This window comes from Aspergillus udagawae, assembly GCF_001078395.1.
Source record: "Aspergillus udagawae IFM 46973 DNA, scaffold_5, whole genome shotgun sequence".
In the NCBI taxonomy this organism is placed as follows: Eukaryota; Fungi; Ascomycota; class Eurotiomycetes; order Eurotiales; family Aspergillaceae; genus Aspergillus; species Aspergillus udagawae.
In genome coordinates, this window is record NW_025091268.1 from 2670910 (window position 1) to 2688147 (window position 17238).

Here is a 17238-nt window from a genome sequence, read left to right on the forward strand (position 1 = left end):
AATAGAAATTGTAGTAAATTCTAGATTATCAGGAAATACCATACGTGAAAATCTTAAATAAAGGACAAGAGTCTCACTACGGTCTTTCTCAGAGGGATGGTAGTGAATGACATTTTTATATGATCATGAATGCTGCTGCTCCCTTGCAAGGACAGGATTGACACCTAAAATAAAAGATCATGGTTAAAGCATGTTCAATACACTACGTTATAGATCCCAAAAGCAATATTATCATTACAACTCTCTACTAACTTTGATCAGTCCACTAGATGATGATGTGACTAGGTGCAGTGGTATGTATGAGAGATATCATACATTCTACCTTATACAACTTAGTATGTATCATCCAAGGCATTATATTAAGTTGACACCTTCATATATCATATGAAGATAATCCTTTGCATGTCCTTAGTGGTAGCCCAAAAAAGGAATAGAACTTTAGAAGAATTAAGTCATTGTAAAGCATAGAATGTGTTACTTATTCTCAAAGTCGGTTTCAAAGTAAACTTCATTAGGTAGAAAGTTAACAGGACAATTGATGGTAAGTGGTCAGTGGTCAACGGATAATGTGGAGAGCAATCCAATGAACTCAAGGTACATGCGTGAGTTGAAGCTTTCGGTTCAATATCTTAGTACTCCCTGCTCCTATCAGCTTCCTCAGGGTCCGTATACATACCACTATTCAGGGAGGATAGCTTCCACCTTCCCAGGGGCGAATAGTTTGGCTTAACATCGCACAGGCGGCCTGCTGTCATTGAGCAATAAGCGCGGCCGCTGATGCCCTCACATAACTAGGTGCTTCAGAGATCAAGACTCATATACTGCGGGATAACTGATTGTCGGGTTAAAAAGGGCTGAGCAAGCTCAAGCAACATCACTATTTTTTGAATTTTCTTAGGTTTTCTAGTCCATTAGTGATTATTCCATAGTTGGTTCCAAGCAAACTAAGCAGTAGGGATGGGTTCCATAATGATCAGTAAAAGCAATTCAGCATAGTTTATTGACCCTTCTGCTCCGTGCAGAGTAGCTCTCATGACAGATGCAGAAATCTTACAGATAGTCTAGACTCTGTCCATCACCAACACATAAAGTCTTACCCCTGAACCGACCTGCTAATAATATATACTTTACACAAGCCACCAATACTTTTCAATTAAGGGGATTCAAGTGGGGCTAATGAAACCTTTGGCTGTTCATCCCGTCGCCACTTCTCAGGTACCAACCTTGTATGATTGGTATCCGTACCCGACTAGTGGTACTAAGAGAGCGTACTTTATCTCTTGCAGTACCTGTCTCTCAACACAAGCAAGAGGGAATAGACCACTCGTATCTCCTAGAGGTGGTATTATGTATGGAGTATGTACAGATTATCAAGTGTAAAGCACAGCAGTACTTGACACGGACTACCTGCAAAGTAAGCTACCTGGAGAGGCGCAGGATCTCTGACTCCTTACCTTTACCTGTATTCTAGGTACTGAGGCGCCTGCCTCATAAGGTACACGGTCGTGCCTGAAACTGTTTGTACTACCCCCACGACTGTACTGTGTTAAGCTACCTATGGCTGTCTGTGTACGGCAAGGTACCTGCCTGCCTAGCTAATGAACCTAGAAGATTTACAGAACTTCATCATAAAACAATCAGGGCCAATAGCTGAATTTCACCTTACCAGAAGATCTACATGTTGGTTATTATTATTGTTATGGATCTTGAATATTACCTCTAGGCGAGGCTAGGTAGGGAGAGGTATGGACAAGCTTAGCACAAGTGTGACTAGTGCAAGTATTGTTATTATTACTCCGTACTGTCTCCTCATCTTTGCACTAACCTCACTTGCTAGTCTAAATTCGCTATCTTTCTTTAGTCGTTGTCCCCTGGTCGTTTTCTCTTTTCTTGTTCTTTTCCTTCCATTATTGTTATCGTCCTATCCATTCCTTTTTGCTTGCTTGTCGATTCAGGTTCTCTAATCTTTTCCTGCTACCCTCCCTAACTTCCAACTTGGTCTCCTCGCGGAGATCATTCACACTCATTTATTAAGTCTGCTGGCCTTCAGCTTCCACTCCTTTAGGGAAAAAGCCGTTCCCGTTCGCTCCTTGGTTGATTGGTGTCAATTTCGGCAGCGCATCTGCCTTCGTTAGCCTGCTAATCCAAGCTGTCCATCGATAATCTCACATCTCTGGCCTCTCTATAACAACTTTTTTTTTCCACAGCTAATGTCACCCGTACTCTTGCATTCATGATTAGAGGTCGTCAATTGCTGAATTTGATCGCTGCTCCTTGCAATTCACTGCAAACCCCGCCACTTCGAATCAATCCGACGACTATAGGGGTCCACTGACCTTGGAGATCTTTGAATCGGCCGTCCGACTCAAAAGTCATTGAGACCAGACGAGTTAGGACGACCATGCATCATCATCACCAACATCAACATTTTCCCCGTCATGGAATCCACATGGCCGTACGATCGCCGCCGCGTCGACCAGACATTGTGCCTCGAAACCGTCTGCCTCTCTTGGTCGGCACCGAAGATCCAACCCTTGTGAAAAGGGTGCCTTCAACATCTACGACGACCGCAAGCACCCGTTGTCCCGAGGGTGACACCTCCAGTGCATGCGAGAAATATACAAATTCAGCCAGTACAACGACCTTGCCGATTGTACTAGGCGCAGTGTACGTGGAGTTCTTATTTTTTGTCTGTTTCTTACACATGGGCTGATGAGCGACCAGAATCCCAATTGTATGCGCCATTATCGTCCTATTTTATCTGCATCGGCGGAATGTGAAGAAGCTCCGGCAAGAAGATGCCAATGACAAGCATAAATCTCTCGATTTTGGCTTAGATTTGGAACCCAGAGCTGGGTCTAAACCAATGACGCAAGCAGAGAAAGGGAACAGCCTGCATGCCAAAGGAATGTCCCTCGACATAGGCCAAAGCCCCTATCTCCTTCCTCCTGGTCTGCATGGTTCCCGGGAGTCGTTACACTCCCTTTCAAGATCTATGATTGGTGACGACGATAAATACCGCCATGCAAGTTCATTCCTCGGTGATAATGCATCTGTTAGATCGCAGCCCAGGGGATTCCAAGATGACATGTCGGCATTCTCCAGATCACAGAGTAAAGCCAGTCTGCGAGGAGATGACATGAACCAAGGTTTATTGCAGAACGCCCAGAGAATTTCGCGTTCGTCACCGCCACTGTATAATGCTACTTCGGACGGTGGTAGCTTGCACAGCCCGCTGGGCCAAGGAAATGGGCAGGATGTGGGGTTGCAGTTGAATCTGCCTCGCAGTTTGAGCCCCGTTCACATACCGGGAGTCAGCGGTAACCGTGGAACAAGTCCAGCGCCAGGTGGCCATGCCGACGGCGGCGAGGACATATCATCTTCGGAGGCCCGCCATGACATTTTGCCTCAACAGCCTCCCAAGAACGCTATGAACCCTTCAACGGACCCTTCATTGGACCTGCATCTACAACAGAGTCGGCCCATTGATGAAGCTCTGCCGGCTAGTTTTGACTCGACTGCGCCTTCAAAGCAGTCACCATCCGTGCCAACGCCTCGGATTTCACTTCCTGTGAGCGATGCAGCGAGTGACTATGCTGATAATAGAAAGCCTTATCCTGAGATCCCGGCAGTGAGTGTCTACGGGGCCGAAGATACCCAGAAGCGTGACACGGCCCCAAATCATGCAGCAGCTCCTGCTATCCCCCAGGAGCCGGTGCGGTCTCAGAATCAAAGCCTTGATGTTCGTCGTGACACACGTAGGTTCACCCTGGGACTTCGCCCTCTGCCTCCAGAGGATCCATCAGACAATCCTGAGCAGCGTGCCAACCGTATTCGGTCGTTTTACAAGGAGTACTTCGACGAGTCTAAGACGGGCAGGGAAACCATCTACGAGGACTACGGTCCAGAATACTTTCAGGATGATGGTTACGTCTACGATCCTGCAACTGGTGAATACTACGATTCGGTTCCAGCACCATTCGCTGAGCCCGTCCATCGTCGTGCCATGACGCCGCCTCCACGCGCACCACCCCGCTTCCAAGGAGCTGCCAGGCATATGGCTACAGGCTCGGTGGGTGGTGCCAGCGATCGGTCCAACTATCCGGGACCTCGTGCTTTCTCTTCGGCTTCTCATCGATTGCCCGGGCCTCGAGCTCCTCGCAAGCCAATGCCGCCCCCGTCACCACTTCAAGTTCTACCTTCTCCTCACTTGCTGAAAGAAGATTCCCTTATGATCGCCGCCGAGTATGCCCCAGGCATGAACTTCAAAGACAAAAAAGAAGGACGAGCAGAGACACCACTTGGTGGACTGCGGCCTTACACTCCGGTAGCACCTGCTCGTACACCTCTTGCCTCCGCTTTCGATGAGCTCGCACCGATACCAAGCCCGTAAGTCTGTGTATTTCAGTAAAATCCTGGATCACAAAATTAACAATCTCCTTAGGCATGCATTGCGTAAATCAGGAACGTTTGATAACCTTGATTTCGCGCCTCCGCCTCGCTTCAAGAACGCAGAGACCGCAAGCGACGCTGGTAGCATCCATAGCAACCGCACAGGAATCTCTGCCGCTCATTTGCATAACATTCGCACGGGTGCGTATCGTGTCAGCCGGCTTCCTCCAGAGACTGTAGGTACGAAAGACGACTTGATGTCCAATCTTCGTCCATCATGGGATATGCGGCAAACATAGAAAGCTTCGTCAAGATTTGATCTTCTGTTCCTCCAGGTGATGAATATCTTTCCACAATGTCGCACTAGGGTACTTCACGACCTTTCGTTGTTATTTCTTCCGAACTGGGCGTCGTCTCCCCAGAGACTGGGATCAGTGTTACTCGGAATCCTACGTCCATGGCGTACATAAGATATATGAAGCTGGATCTTTTTTTATTTTTATTTTTATTTTTTTTTCTATTCTCCGATCTCCCTATCTACTTGATTTCGAGGCTCTGGCGGCATCGCTTTGCAAGTTTGAACCCCGAGATGCCGTCTGTGAATGGGACTTTGTTCTGTTAGTGTGAGTGATCATTTCCAGCTTTCCGCATACTGTTCTTCAGAACAGTAAGTCAAGCATGGCTTTGTGCCGTCAGGCGTCTCAGGCTCTATTGTTTGAATGTTGTTCTTTTTTGAGCGGTGCGAGTCTGGCTCGTTGAGAAATAGAATAGGTATACTTGAAATTCTTTTAACTGGTGCTGTCTCCGCACCCGATATCATCTTTCCAGTACTAGAGGGGATTATGATGGCTCCTTGGCTTGGACTCTGGCCCCAACCGGTAAATCAATTTTCTGTTTTGAATTTCTGGATTCAAAACGAGAGTGGCTCTACATAGGGAGATCATCAAGCTCCTCCATATGATGTGTTCGTCTGAATAACAATGTGTCCTGACACTTCCCCATTTCCAATCTCCCAGATATATCGGATATTACGACTCCGCCTGCTTCTCTCAAGCTGGAACACTTCCGTAGAACATGCGAGTGACAGACTTGGAAAGAGTAGAATTCTAGTGATCAAATAGCATGTCAATGCGAGACCACTCGAATAGAATTTTTAAGGATTATCCACGGTGAGAATGGGCTTGACAACTCTACTATTCTCCTGATGAGCAAGTGCGGAGTGTATTGATCCATACCCATCTTTTACCTGGTTATGAGTGTATGACTAATTTTGGCTAAGATCTGAACACAAGAAAGAGCTGCTGGTTAGTCATACGGTAAAACCCCATTATAGCGAGATAATTCAGACAGGCTAGATTTCTCGTTATAACGAGGTTTCGTTATTTTATATAGGGAATTAATTCAGACAAGGAAAAGATCTCGTATTATCGAGGTTCTCGTTATTATCAAGGCTTGTTATAGCGAGGTTTTACTGTATTTATTATTGTAATGAACTGGTGCGAGGGTAGCCTTGGTTCCGGAGAGGAGATTCCCTTCGTCCATGGTACAAAATCATTAGGTAACTCCGGTGTAGGGTAAGTAGTTATATGCCCGGTACTGTTGAATGTAGTCCTGATCCCATCAATGGATATGGGCTAAGGTAATCCGGTCTGCGCGACGGATTAGGATTGTGGCCTGAGAGTATCTCATAATTATCTGATCTGAACCAAAGTCTACCGGCGGAAAAAGTGTGTACAAAATATTCCGCAGTTGCTTTTCCATACAACGTTGGAGAATTATTAGAAATGCAGAAAAGAGTGAGGAGGACGGGGAAGAGAGAGAAACATAGCCTGTAAGAAGTAGAGCTGATGCTGACAGTGAGATAATAACGAAAATAGAAAACTTGATAATGCTGTTACTCAGTCATTCATTAACCGAGAGGTACATGACCTCAGTATCCATGTCAGTACTAAAAGAATCCGTTTGGTTTTCCACCAATCAAAGACGACAGTCTACTTCGAGACTACCTAGTGCACTGGGCCATCAAGCACATCTCTATAGGTAGACAACTAATATATACTCATCTAGAAACTGATTTACAGAATATACTGGGGTAGAAAAGGTGATAACTACCTACTGCTGTGTATGTAGTCTACAGATCAAGCGAACTAATTCCTTTGTGGATACCGTTGACGCAAACATTAAATAAGGGCCACGCCGGTCACAGATGTTCGTTTGGTAAAGAAGATGCCGCTGCTGAGAGCATTGAGAAACTAACTTACTTCCCTTGTAATATATGAAAACGACATTTATATTGAATATACATGCTGCTTGCGGGAAAGACTTGCAGCAGGAACTCCGCACTTCCCATTCCTAGAAAAGTACATGGAAGTCGGGAGTACTCTGTAATCCATTCGCCGCATGGCCGCATTCGTCTTTTGCTAATAATACCGGAGGGTTCCATGGGCCTATGGTGAATGGTAATCAATGATAGCAAGCACACCTAATTCAGTACCTTAGTGGTACCTAACTGTTGGACACATTTGCTTTTTTAGATACTGTACAGAATAGTTTTATTTAGCTACAGTCTGAAGTGAAGACAGAGCAATTGCGAGAATTTCTAACAGGTGCTAGTTTTGAACATAGAAGACTTCAATATGTTAATAAATAGCTAGATACTACTGTACCAGGGACTCAGTATGCATATTTGGCAACAGGAAGATATGTACTGAATATGGTGCCCCTCTTAAGAGGAAGTAGAAGGAATCTGAGCCCACCTAAAAGTCACTAGGGATGAATACCACTAGAGAAACCGGCTTTAACAAGCTATTATTCATGATCCATGATCCATCTGTATTATTACTAGATATTCTCTGCATCTCCACTCTCACTTCAATTCATTCTCTTTCTTCTAACTCGTTTTTCCTTCGTCCTTCGAACCGTTTCCTTTCTCAAACGGTGGAATTAACCTTATCATTACCATTATATTGTACCTATTATCATCTATCTCCGGTCGTTGTCTTGCACTGTCATCTCATGAAGCCTATGTAGGTACCTGTCAGGTTTGGTCTTTCCTGCGTCTTCCCGGTGGACGTTTCCATTTTCTTTTGCCCCTGATCATCATCAACCGTCCGTCGGCCTCAATTCTGATCCTTTAATCGCTGCGCGCGCACAATCGTTTACTGTGTCGTGTTCGACAGCCACTCTTTATCATTTTCTTCTCTCACTCATTATTATTGGGTCTCATTTCTTATACTTTCGTCTCTCCCCAACTGTTGATGGGACTTCGGGCCCAGGTCGCCATCCCCGAAATCACGGTCGGTCAACCTTCGGTCTGCTGATATTCCCAACAACGTCGAGAAAGTGAATTGCTCGACCCTGCATCTTAGTTGGAAGGGCCGTCGCGTCAAAAGACAAGACAACTGTACCCACGGTATCAACGCGTCTGGACTTTTGCGCTGCCAATTGTACCATTAGATTTCTCTTGGAGAGAGAATTTTCTGGTCTTACTAGCTCAGGAGAACCACCGAATAATGTCTTCTGGTATGCATCAGCCAGCCTGCTCACGATGGTCCCCTCTACTATCAGAGTTGTCGTTAACTATTTTATAGGAACAGCACAGGCGGCTCCGAGTGCCACCGCCAATGGCGGTACGCCTGCCCAAACAACTGCTGAGCAGACGCCGAGTGCACACACAACGTCTGAGCCAACTTCGACGTCCTCGACCACCTCGTCGACAACTTCCACGACTTCCACCCCGGCAGAACCGCCAACGACTAGCACTACAAGTAGTACAAGCACTTCAAGCACGACAAGCACTTCATCCACCACGACTGCACAGACCACACAATCCACCAGCTCTGAGACCTCTCAAATCTCCGACAGCGTCACCACATCTATCGCTACTCAACCACCTGCCAATACACCTACTGGGCCGACGACCGTTTACATTACTTCGACGAAATCTACTTCGCAAACTCTCCCGACAGGAAATTCAGCCAATGGAGTGACGACTACATCATCTGGATCGTCAGCGACTGCATCATCTACAGGAGGAAGCTCGGGTGGTTCTGGACTTTCTGCTAGTGGCACAATCGCTGTAGCGGTAGTCGTACCCGTCGTCTCCGTAGCCTTGATTATCCTAGCTGCCTTGTACTTCTGGCGCAAATGGAAGGCAAAGAAAGCGGCGGAGGAAGAACGAAGAAAAGAGGTGGAGGAGTACGGATTCAACCCTAATAACGATCCGACACTACCGCCCATCATGGGTGGCGGCGCTGCATACGAACCTAAGGAGGACACATCTGGATATCGGGGATGGGGAACGACCTCCGCTGGCCGCAAAGCATCGACGAATTTGTCGAGCGGCGCCGGGGCGGGATTAGCTATGTCGGAATCTGGAAGTGCACCTGGCTATCATCACGCTGCAACTCCGAGTGACGGTACCATTCAATTTTCCGAAGGACAGATGCAAGAAACCGAACCAATCGGGGTTTTGGGAGCTGCTCCTGCAGCTTCTAATAATCGCACCACTGACATCCACCGTGGTCCCTCCAATGCTTCGTCTGCTTACTCCGCAGCCAATAGATCCGAGGCCTCGGAAGAAAGCCATATGTCTGGTACCCATCCGACTGCTGTCTTCTACGAGGATAATCCGTACTATAGTGATATGCAAGGGCAGTACGGGGCTTATGGAGACGGTCCATATGTCCCGAATCAGCCTGTGATTCGAGATGTCCAGGCCCGGCGCAATACGCGGATCGAGAACCCGGCGGTCTTCCCGCGACAAGGAAACGCCGGCATCGCCCAAAACTTCTGAAAGAATGTTATGAAGTCACTGTGTCTTTGCCGAATATGGTAGGGTCCTGACCAGCGCTTCTGCGGCCACAGGACACTGACGAAGGACTCCAATTGATATCGCTGGCCTCTCCCACCTGCACATTATCGATCCATTGGTTTGGCATCATCTTGTGCCGTCAACAATTAGTCTCCTTCAATCACGATTTGCCGTTCTTGTTTTCTTCGCTCAAAATCTGTCTTCTTGGACTTACTTCTCTTTTCCTCTTCTCGTTGTTTTCATAGCCCCATCCTTTGAAGACTTTTCCATGATTCCTTCGCTCGATTAATCTTTTGTTCTAACAGTTCGCTTATGTTCATGAGATCCTGTATTCCCGCTGCTAAGGCACCCGCTTTTCCTCTTGTTTTCTTTTCCAGTTTTATATACCGCTGGGCCTATCTGGGCTCTCTTCTGGCCGCTTGCCTGCTGTTGCTTCGCATTTTTGGTTTGACAGAGATATTGGAGATTCCAAACCGGCTCCAAGTGTGCATGAATATATCCATTTCCATGGTCATCTGCGTTCCATGTTATTCTTTGACTTTTCTGGATCGAGTGTATGGGGTCAAGTTACACTGCTTGCATCTTACCTTTGTATATTTGGATGCAATGATACTGTAATTTCTCTGAGAGAGTTGCACATTACAATACATACAATTTCATCCTTGTACTTTCGTCAGCCATGTTCGTTGTATATTCCCATAATCGCTATTCTAGCGCCAGAGTGGAGTATTCCAAGTGTGGTGGGAGCCACTGATGTAGCCAACAGCATACACAGGCAATCGGCGTGAGTTATTCCGGTAGTAGACGACATGAAACACTGCGGGAGGCTGTCTATGAGACGGCGGGCATAAGTAGTTAATCTCCTTGGCCACTGATGAGTAAGTAGTATAAATATATCAAGCAGAGATCAGCGCAGCGGCGGCAACGCCATGAACTATGAAGGGTTTAAAGTAGATACTAAGACACAGTAATATGCACTCTGACATCAGATGACGATCAAAGACTTGAATATTCCGATGATTGGCTTGAGACCCAGTGTATGTTCTCTATTCAAACGTCATATAGAACGGCAATCTGCAGAAGGTGGACCTACTATGGAGAGAGATATCTGCTGAGGTAAATTACCATAGAATGTATTATCTGCGATTTACAAATCATCATTGAAGTGTGGCTGGCCCGTGGTAATAATGTACCTGCCTAACTAGGTTCCAACTAATCCATCTGAACGGAATACCTGCATTGATGATAGGTACCTACAACGTAGGTCTATACCATACAAGTTACAAAAACGGGCGATATGTGTCTGAGGGAAGTAGTCGTGACTCGGATGATCAGATCACCAAGCGTTCACTCAAAGTAGCTAAGTCCTCAAAGTGATCGATGGCTACCTTACTGAACAATGGACCCGATGTCTCAGACAACCGCCGCGTCTAGCAGACCGATTGAAGCGAGAGTACTCCGTAAGAGTAGATAGATTTTCTTAGCCTAGCTGCCAGATGGATTCGGCAGGACACGTTGCCCTCGAACAGCCTATGGTTGGTGTCTGCCACTAGTTACCTTACTCTGAGTAAGTCAGCAACAGATAATTAGAATCAAAAAGGAATAGTCTTCTTGATCGGCTACATTAGCTTTCTAGTGTGGTAGCCCTCGATCCATACAGCAGAGAAATCCGACAGATGCTGGCTGTTCACATAGTCAGAACGTGGGTAGATCTTCTGTGATGATTGGCTGCTGCAATCATCTGCCAGAGGGCTCCACTCTCTTGTTCGGCCTTAGTAAGGGCGTTAGTACATACCTTAGTTTCTCCTGTCCTGCGGCGTGAGCTTAGGTACTCTGTAGATACTCTGGTACATACTGCCCTTGCTCGCTATCAGTAATAATAATCGCCGTCAAATCGTCTCGATTTCCCTAATTATTATATCTTATTATTATTATTATTGTCTGGTTTCAATCCTGTCCCAACTTGCTTTAACCCCTCTAGACAAGCGGGGTCAAGAAAGCCCCTCCCATGGGCATTGTTAGCCCGCAATTGCCAGCGAGTCCCCAATGACGAGGTCCTACCTGCTAATTACTACTATTATTATTCTGACAATTGACGGCACTCTATAGACGTTACCTCCCAATCTGCCTCTCGTGCTCTTTCCTTCCTACTCTGGGCCTTCAACCAACAGGGACCCTTACAATAGAAGTCCGGCCTCCCCCTCTTTCATTTCTCTTGATTCTCTGGCCCCGTCCGGATGTGTGCATTCTTGATTCTCTCCGCCTTCGAGCTCGATACTATCACATTGCGAGGATCAGTGGCCTCTAATTTGTATAACCGGACAACGCCTACCGATATTGTTTCTATTCCTACTACGTACCGCCACTGACGATTTCGGACTGTCCTCTTGACCCACTCGACTATTCGTCCTCATCGTCCATCTGTGGTCGTCTCGAGCTTAGAGAGGGGCAGGGAATTCCCTCCTCCTTTCCTCCTGGATTGACCTTTTCATTCCCTTCTCCTGCTTCGTAGGCGATCAGTTGACGGTGTACGATCTGCCACTGCTAATACCTGGGTTCTCATTGTTCGACACTGATCGTCAATAAGGGTGTTCGCCAATCCAAGAATCATTTACTTTCACACAAGAACTTCTCAAGATGTAGGTTCCGGCGGCGCATTAGGAATCCTTTTTTGATGGCGCAAGTAATACTGCTTTCGGGACATTTATGGAGCTGATCATTATTTTCAATATTTAGGAAGTTCGGGAAGCAGATTCAACGAAGGCAGCTTGATCTTCCGGAGTACGCCGCCAGCTTCGTGAACTACAAGGCTCTCAAGAAGGTCGGTCCATTTTACATGCAGACGGTGGCTTCCTTATTGCTGACTAACTGTATGTGAATAGCTCATAAAGCAACTGAGCGCGACGCCCAAATTGCCCGCGCAGACTACTGTTGCAGGACAGGATGCTCCCGATGCGCAAGCCGCCCTTCGCGCAAATAAGGAGGTGTTCTTCTTTCGACTTGTATGGATTTGCAACCACCGATGCATATGACAAATACTCAGTAACCGTCAATATAGGAGCGTGAGATTGAAAAAGTCAATACCTTTTACTTGCAGAAAGAATCCGAGGTTGGAATGTCCTGTCCAATCGGGCAAAACGCGTGTCCCTATATGACGATGGCTGACTGGAGGATAGTTCTCCCTGCGCTTGAAAACCCTCTTGGACAAGAAACGACTTGTTCAGTCTCGGGCAGTGTCGCACTCCAAGGCTCCAGCCAATTTCGTGGCCTTGATCGAAGGGTTTCAGCAGTTCGATGGCGACTTGAACAAATTACAAGTGGGTGTGCCTTATTGGGATTAGTTTTTCGGCTCTGTGGTGCTAATGCGGTGTATCTTCTCTGCGATAGCAATTTGTCGCAATAAATGAGACTGCCATGTCCAAAATTCTGAAAAAGGTACGTCACTCAAACCGGAGAGGTTGACAAAATACTGAAACGGCGACTGACGAAATATGTAGTGGGATAAAACATCAAAGGTTGGAACGATTTTATTCCCTTTGTATTCGGTGCTACCCTTTCCCCGTGTCCCAGACTTACAAATCATTCTTTTGGCAGTCTCGCATGAAGGAGCTGTATCTCCATCGAGCCGTCGAAGTTCAACCCTGTTTCAATCGAGACGTATTGCGTGATCTTTCAGACCGAGCAACAACAGCCCGCCTAGAACTCGAAGCATGGGCGGAGGGTGAAAATATCCAGTTTGATACAGCCCGGCCAGCTGACCGGGTTGGTCCGCCTTTTGGGACGGACGAGGAAGATCTCGATGCGCAAATCCTGCAATCTGCCACTACCGGCAATCTGCAAACCCTACGCGAGTGGACTACGAAGCTTCATACTGCCCCCGATGCCCGGGATCGTGCGACTCGTGCCTTTCTCTCAGCAATCAATGAATACTCCGATGAAGTGCTTGTAGTTCTTCTGGAGAGTGGATTGGTTGATATCAATGCCGAAGATGATATTAATGAACGAAATTGCTTACATGAAGCCGCCATTTCTGGGCGAGACTTTGTTTTCAAGGCAGGTATCTCAGCAGGGGTTGATGTGTCTAGGTCAGATGTGTACGGCAGGATTCCTCTGCATTATGCTTGTATGCATGGTCGCGTTGATATGGTGCGCGAGCTGTTGGCTGCTGGTCCTGGTACAGTTGACACCGCGGATCACAACAACTTTACACCGTTGATTCATAGCATCGTCAAAGATCAGTTGGCATGTGCTGAGCAGCTTCTCCAGCACAATGCTCGCATTGGACCGGCATCAGAATCAGACCATATTCCTCTCAACCTCGCCTGCCAGCACGGATCAATACCGATAGTCAAAATGCTTCTCGAACGAAATGCCCAATTGCTTCCGGACGCAGAGGGACTCTACCCTCAGCACATGGTTGCCCGTGCTTCCCAGCCGCCAGAACTATTGCTCCTTCTCAAACAGCACGGAGCTGATATGGATCAGAGGGACAAATTGTATCAATGGACACCGCTTTTCCACGCAGCGAGTGAAGGTTGTGTGAATTGTTTGCGCACCCTACTAGAACTTGGAGTCGACGCCAGTGCTGTCGATGAGAAAGGACTGTCCGCGATGTACTATGCCGCATGGGAAGGACATCTGGAATGCATGCTCCTTCTGTGGTCTCATCGTAGTGAGTCACTATCGGCTCAAAAGCCCCTCGATATCCTCAATGGCTTGAGGTTGCAGGAACCAAGTTCCACTACCATGAATCACGAGATGGCGGCGTCGGGTGACATGGACACTGCTGATGGCATTCCTGACCTTTCCCTGCCCCCACCCATCATTCCTTTGAGACGCTACGGACACAATTTCCTGGATAAGAAGGTATTCGTCCAAATTCTATTCGAGCCAGGTAGCACAGGCTCGCTTTGCTTTGACCAAGCAGGTCGCCATCCTGCTGCTCGGTTAACCATTTCGTCGAAGCTTTCTGATTTAATCCCTCGCACAATAATGCTCCCTATTCAGGAAGATTCGAGGACCATCTCATTTCACGTCGATAACCTAGAATCATTTGCTGTTGATTTTGAGGTCTTTCCTACCTTTGGTTCGAAAGTGATTGCGAAAAGCGTCGCTTTACCTACCGTGTTTAGAGCCGAAAAATCTAGTACCGGGTCGTGTACTCTGCCACTCTTTGATCCTAGACTACGCTCAATCGGCCAGTTACGGTTCGGCTTTCAAGTCATCAAACCTTACCATGGTGATCCTCTCGAGATTACACACTTTGCGACATATTGGAAGGCGACCAGTGCGCTCGACTCTGAACACAATGGCCTGGTGACAGGGTCTAGCTTGTCAGGGGATCATGTTCAGTTATTTGTACAGCTCACCAGGGACAGGGTACCTGTGCTTTATCCGCGATTCACCATTCAGCATCATAGCGTGGAAATACCCATCTGCCACCTGTCATTCAATGAATTCAAGTCGGTCGGCGCTGAGAGAGGCGTGAATCAAGCTGAGACGATACAGTTCCTGAAAGAGAACGCTACCAACAGTATTGCACAAACCCATCGTCTCCTTGCAGCATCCTTCTTTTCCTTGCGGGAAGTACTGCGGCACCTTCCAATCAGCGTCAGCGTCAATCTATCTATTCTCTATCCGTCACCTGCCGAAGAACAAGACCTGAATATGACATCACTAGCGGACGTCAATAGCTTCGCGGATGCCATTCTGACTGAGGTATTCGATCATGCGCGTGTTGCAAGAGACCACAATCCGGACTTCTTACGTTCTGTGGTGTTTACCTCGTATAATCATAATATATGTACAGCTCTTAACTGGAAGCAGCCGAACTGTAAGTGATTGCCGTCACGCATGCCTTTATTTCTATGGCTAATCTTGAGCTCCATCTATTAGTTCCTGTACTTCTTTGCAATGATCTCGGCCAAATTCGGGACTTGGCTCGGGATATTGGTTCCTTGCCAGATATAGACAGCAGTGGCCGAGCGTCAATGTCAATCAAGGAGTCAGCACGTATTGCGCAGAGCAACAACTTCATGGGCTTAATATGTCGCTCTAGTCTGCTGGTACGTCGCTATCCCGTCTCTCATTATCGCGTACCCACAACGTCACATCGTACATTCGGCACCAAAAGAGTTGAGAGATTTGCAGCTAACATAACGTCCCTGACGTGTTATAGAATGTTGTCCCAGCCCTTGTGGAAACAATCAAAGGCCTTGGTCTTGTCCTTGTAGCCGATACATCCGACGAAGATGAAGAACCAGAGAGGAAAAATCCTCTGGCAGCTGCTGATACGATGGGCGTCGCCGAGTGGGCATACCGAATGCCTGACGGTGTCAACGGTGTTATGAAAGCCAACGGCATTCTGCGATTCAACGACATGATTGACATGTAATGCTCTGTCTCTTTGTCTCTTGTCTCAATCAGTTATATTGTCTTCCATATTTTCGCCATCTTTGATCAACCTTGGGTGGATGTTCATTGAGTCATTGTAGACATGTGATTGCTTTTCATTCCCCGAGGGCTTTTGACTTCACTTGTCGCTAGTCTCCTTGTTTTCGCTTTTCTACTGTTTGGCGTCCCCGGTGTCTCTTCCTACCTATGGAATCGCTTTTGTCTCTACCGGGGAGCGAAGTCAACACCCGGCTATATCATGTCTACTTTTCTTTTGCATATCAACTCTATTGGTTACTGTTCAACAACATCGCTTGAGATGAATACCCCGGCTGGAATTGTACAAGTGAGCAAGAATATGGTGCGACGTCTCTTTGCTATTAGATTTTGCAGCTATAACCATCTATAATACACCTTCTAGTCTCACAATTCGCTATGCCAATAAGAATAAAGAGTAGAGAAGACAGTATTTGCAAAGACATGACCATTTTCCAGAGTAGGAAGTGACCTAGTGCTCAACGACGTGTTCGAAGTGCGACTTCACAAGGAGCGATTCGGGAGCTTACATGCCCCTTGGCCTCCGCTTCGCGAGATCCCACCCCCATACTCTTAGGACCTTGACGACTTTGGGGGTGATGGCGGCGGTGAGGGGTACGCGAATGAAGATGAGAGTCTTGTGAACTGCATACGCCAGGGCGAGTTGAGTCCACAGACCTGCGCAAAGAAAAGAACGTACGGATCAGTAAAGCTTCAGAGAACGGGGATTAAGACAAGTCAGGGGACACCATACTGGCTCCGTCGCCGTTATTCTTCTTCTGAGCTTCTGTGGTTTGCTGGCCAGACTGGGTAGCTGAGACCTCGTCCTGGCTCTGTTCCTCCGGTGCAGACTTTACTCCGAATAAGCCTTTGACTGTTTCGACGACAACATGTTCGTAGTGGCCTATTCGTTCTGCGCCCAGTTGGCGGACCGCAATGAAACAGAAGGGAAAGTCCATAGCTGATAACAACAGGTAAACACCTAGCGCAGCCCAGCCATATTCCCGGGACAGCTTTTTCAGCCGTTGAGACAGCGAGCCTGATTCAGCCGGCCGTGCCGATTGATTCGCCCTCGATGAGTTGAATCGCCGGAAGGTTGACCGTTGCAGAGTGCTGGAGGGATTGTATGTAAAATTAGTAGTTGACCCCCATCGGCGGGAAAAGAATCGATATTGTGGATTGGGCTTCCAAGCGGGGGCGGAAGCAAATGCACGACGAGACGGGAATGAAGCAACTACATTGGGTGTAAACAGCGTCTGTGAAAATGTGACATTCTTTCTGACAGAAGATGATGAGGGCGCATGGCCGGCTTGACTGATGAAGTGCGAAAACCACCGCGGTGTAGATATGAATCTTAAAGACATGATTAAGAGGGAATCGCAGGAGCCAAGATGTTGATCAATTGCTTGAGAAGGTTGAAAAGACAAGCCGAAGAGCGCCTGTAAGAAGTTGATGCTCTCACTCTTAATGACGTGCCACCAAGGGAAGAAAATAAGTTACCAATTGAGGATTCGTTTTCGATACTTTCCGGTTCTCGGCGTGCCGATACGTCCGGGCGACGGGCTTATAATCCTATTGTGTAGGCGACTAACACACCTGAATAA

The 17238-nt window shown here is 47.2% G+C and overlaps 4 protein-coding genes across 4 annotated transcripts; 3 read left to right on the forward strand and 1 right to left on the reverse strand.

The window, feature by feature from the left end:
- Positions 1 to 2449: 2449 nt before the first annotated feature.
- On the forward strand, positions 2450 to 4691 carry Aud_007749 (uncharacterized protein; the record flags this gene model as incomplete). Its single annotated transcript, XM_043292637.1, has 3 exons — positions 2450 to 2667; positions 2725 to 4389; positions 4445 to 4691. The coding sequence occupies 3 exons, from the start codon at positions 2450 to 2452 to the stop codon at positions 4689 to 4691; spliced, it is 2130 nt and encodes a 709-aa protein (XP_043148572.1).
- Positions 4692 to 7939: 3248 nt separating this feature from the next.
- Aud_007750 (uncharacterized protein) lies at positions 7940 to 9187 on the forward strand (the record flags this gene model as incomplete). The annotated part of the gene is made up of 1 exon (XM_043292638.1): positions 7940 to 9187. The coding sequence occupies one exon, from the start codon at positions 7940 to 7942 to the stop codon at positions 9185 to 9187; it is 1248 nt and encodes a 415-aa protein (XP_043148573.1).
- Positions 9188 to 11442: 2255 nt separating this feature from the next.
- On the forward strand, positions 11443 to 15599 carry phoC (putative cyclin dependent kinase inhibitor Pho81; the record flags this gene model as incomplete). Its single annotated transcript, XM_043292639.1, has 10 exons — positions 11443 to 11561; positions 11942 to 12026; positions 12088 to 12207; positions 12264 to 12314; positions 12382 to 12522; positions 12593 to 12640; positions 12703 to 12720; positions 12800 to 15038; positions 15101 to 15270; positions 15384 to 15599. The coding sequence occupies 10 exons, from the start codon at positions 11443 to 11445 to the stop codon at positions 15597 to 15599; spliced, it is 3207 nt and encodes a 1068-aa protein (XP_043148574.1).
- Positions 15600 to 16160: 561 nt separating this feature from the next.
- Positions 16161 to 16998, reverse strand: Aud_007752 (FAM210 family protein; the record flags this gene model as incomplete). The annotated part of the gene is made up of 2 exons (XM_043292640.1): positions 16161 to 16312; positions 16389 to 16998. The coding sequence occupies 2 exons, from the start codon at positions 16996 to 16998 to the stop codon at positions 16161 to 16163; spliced, it is 762 nt and encodes a 253-aa protein (XP_043148575.1).
- Positions 16999 to 17238: the final 240 nt, after the last annotated feature.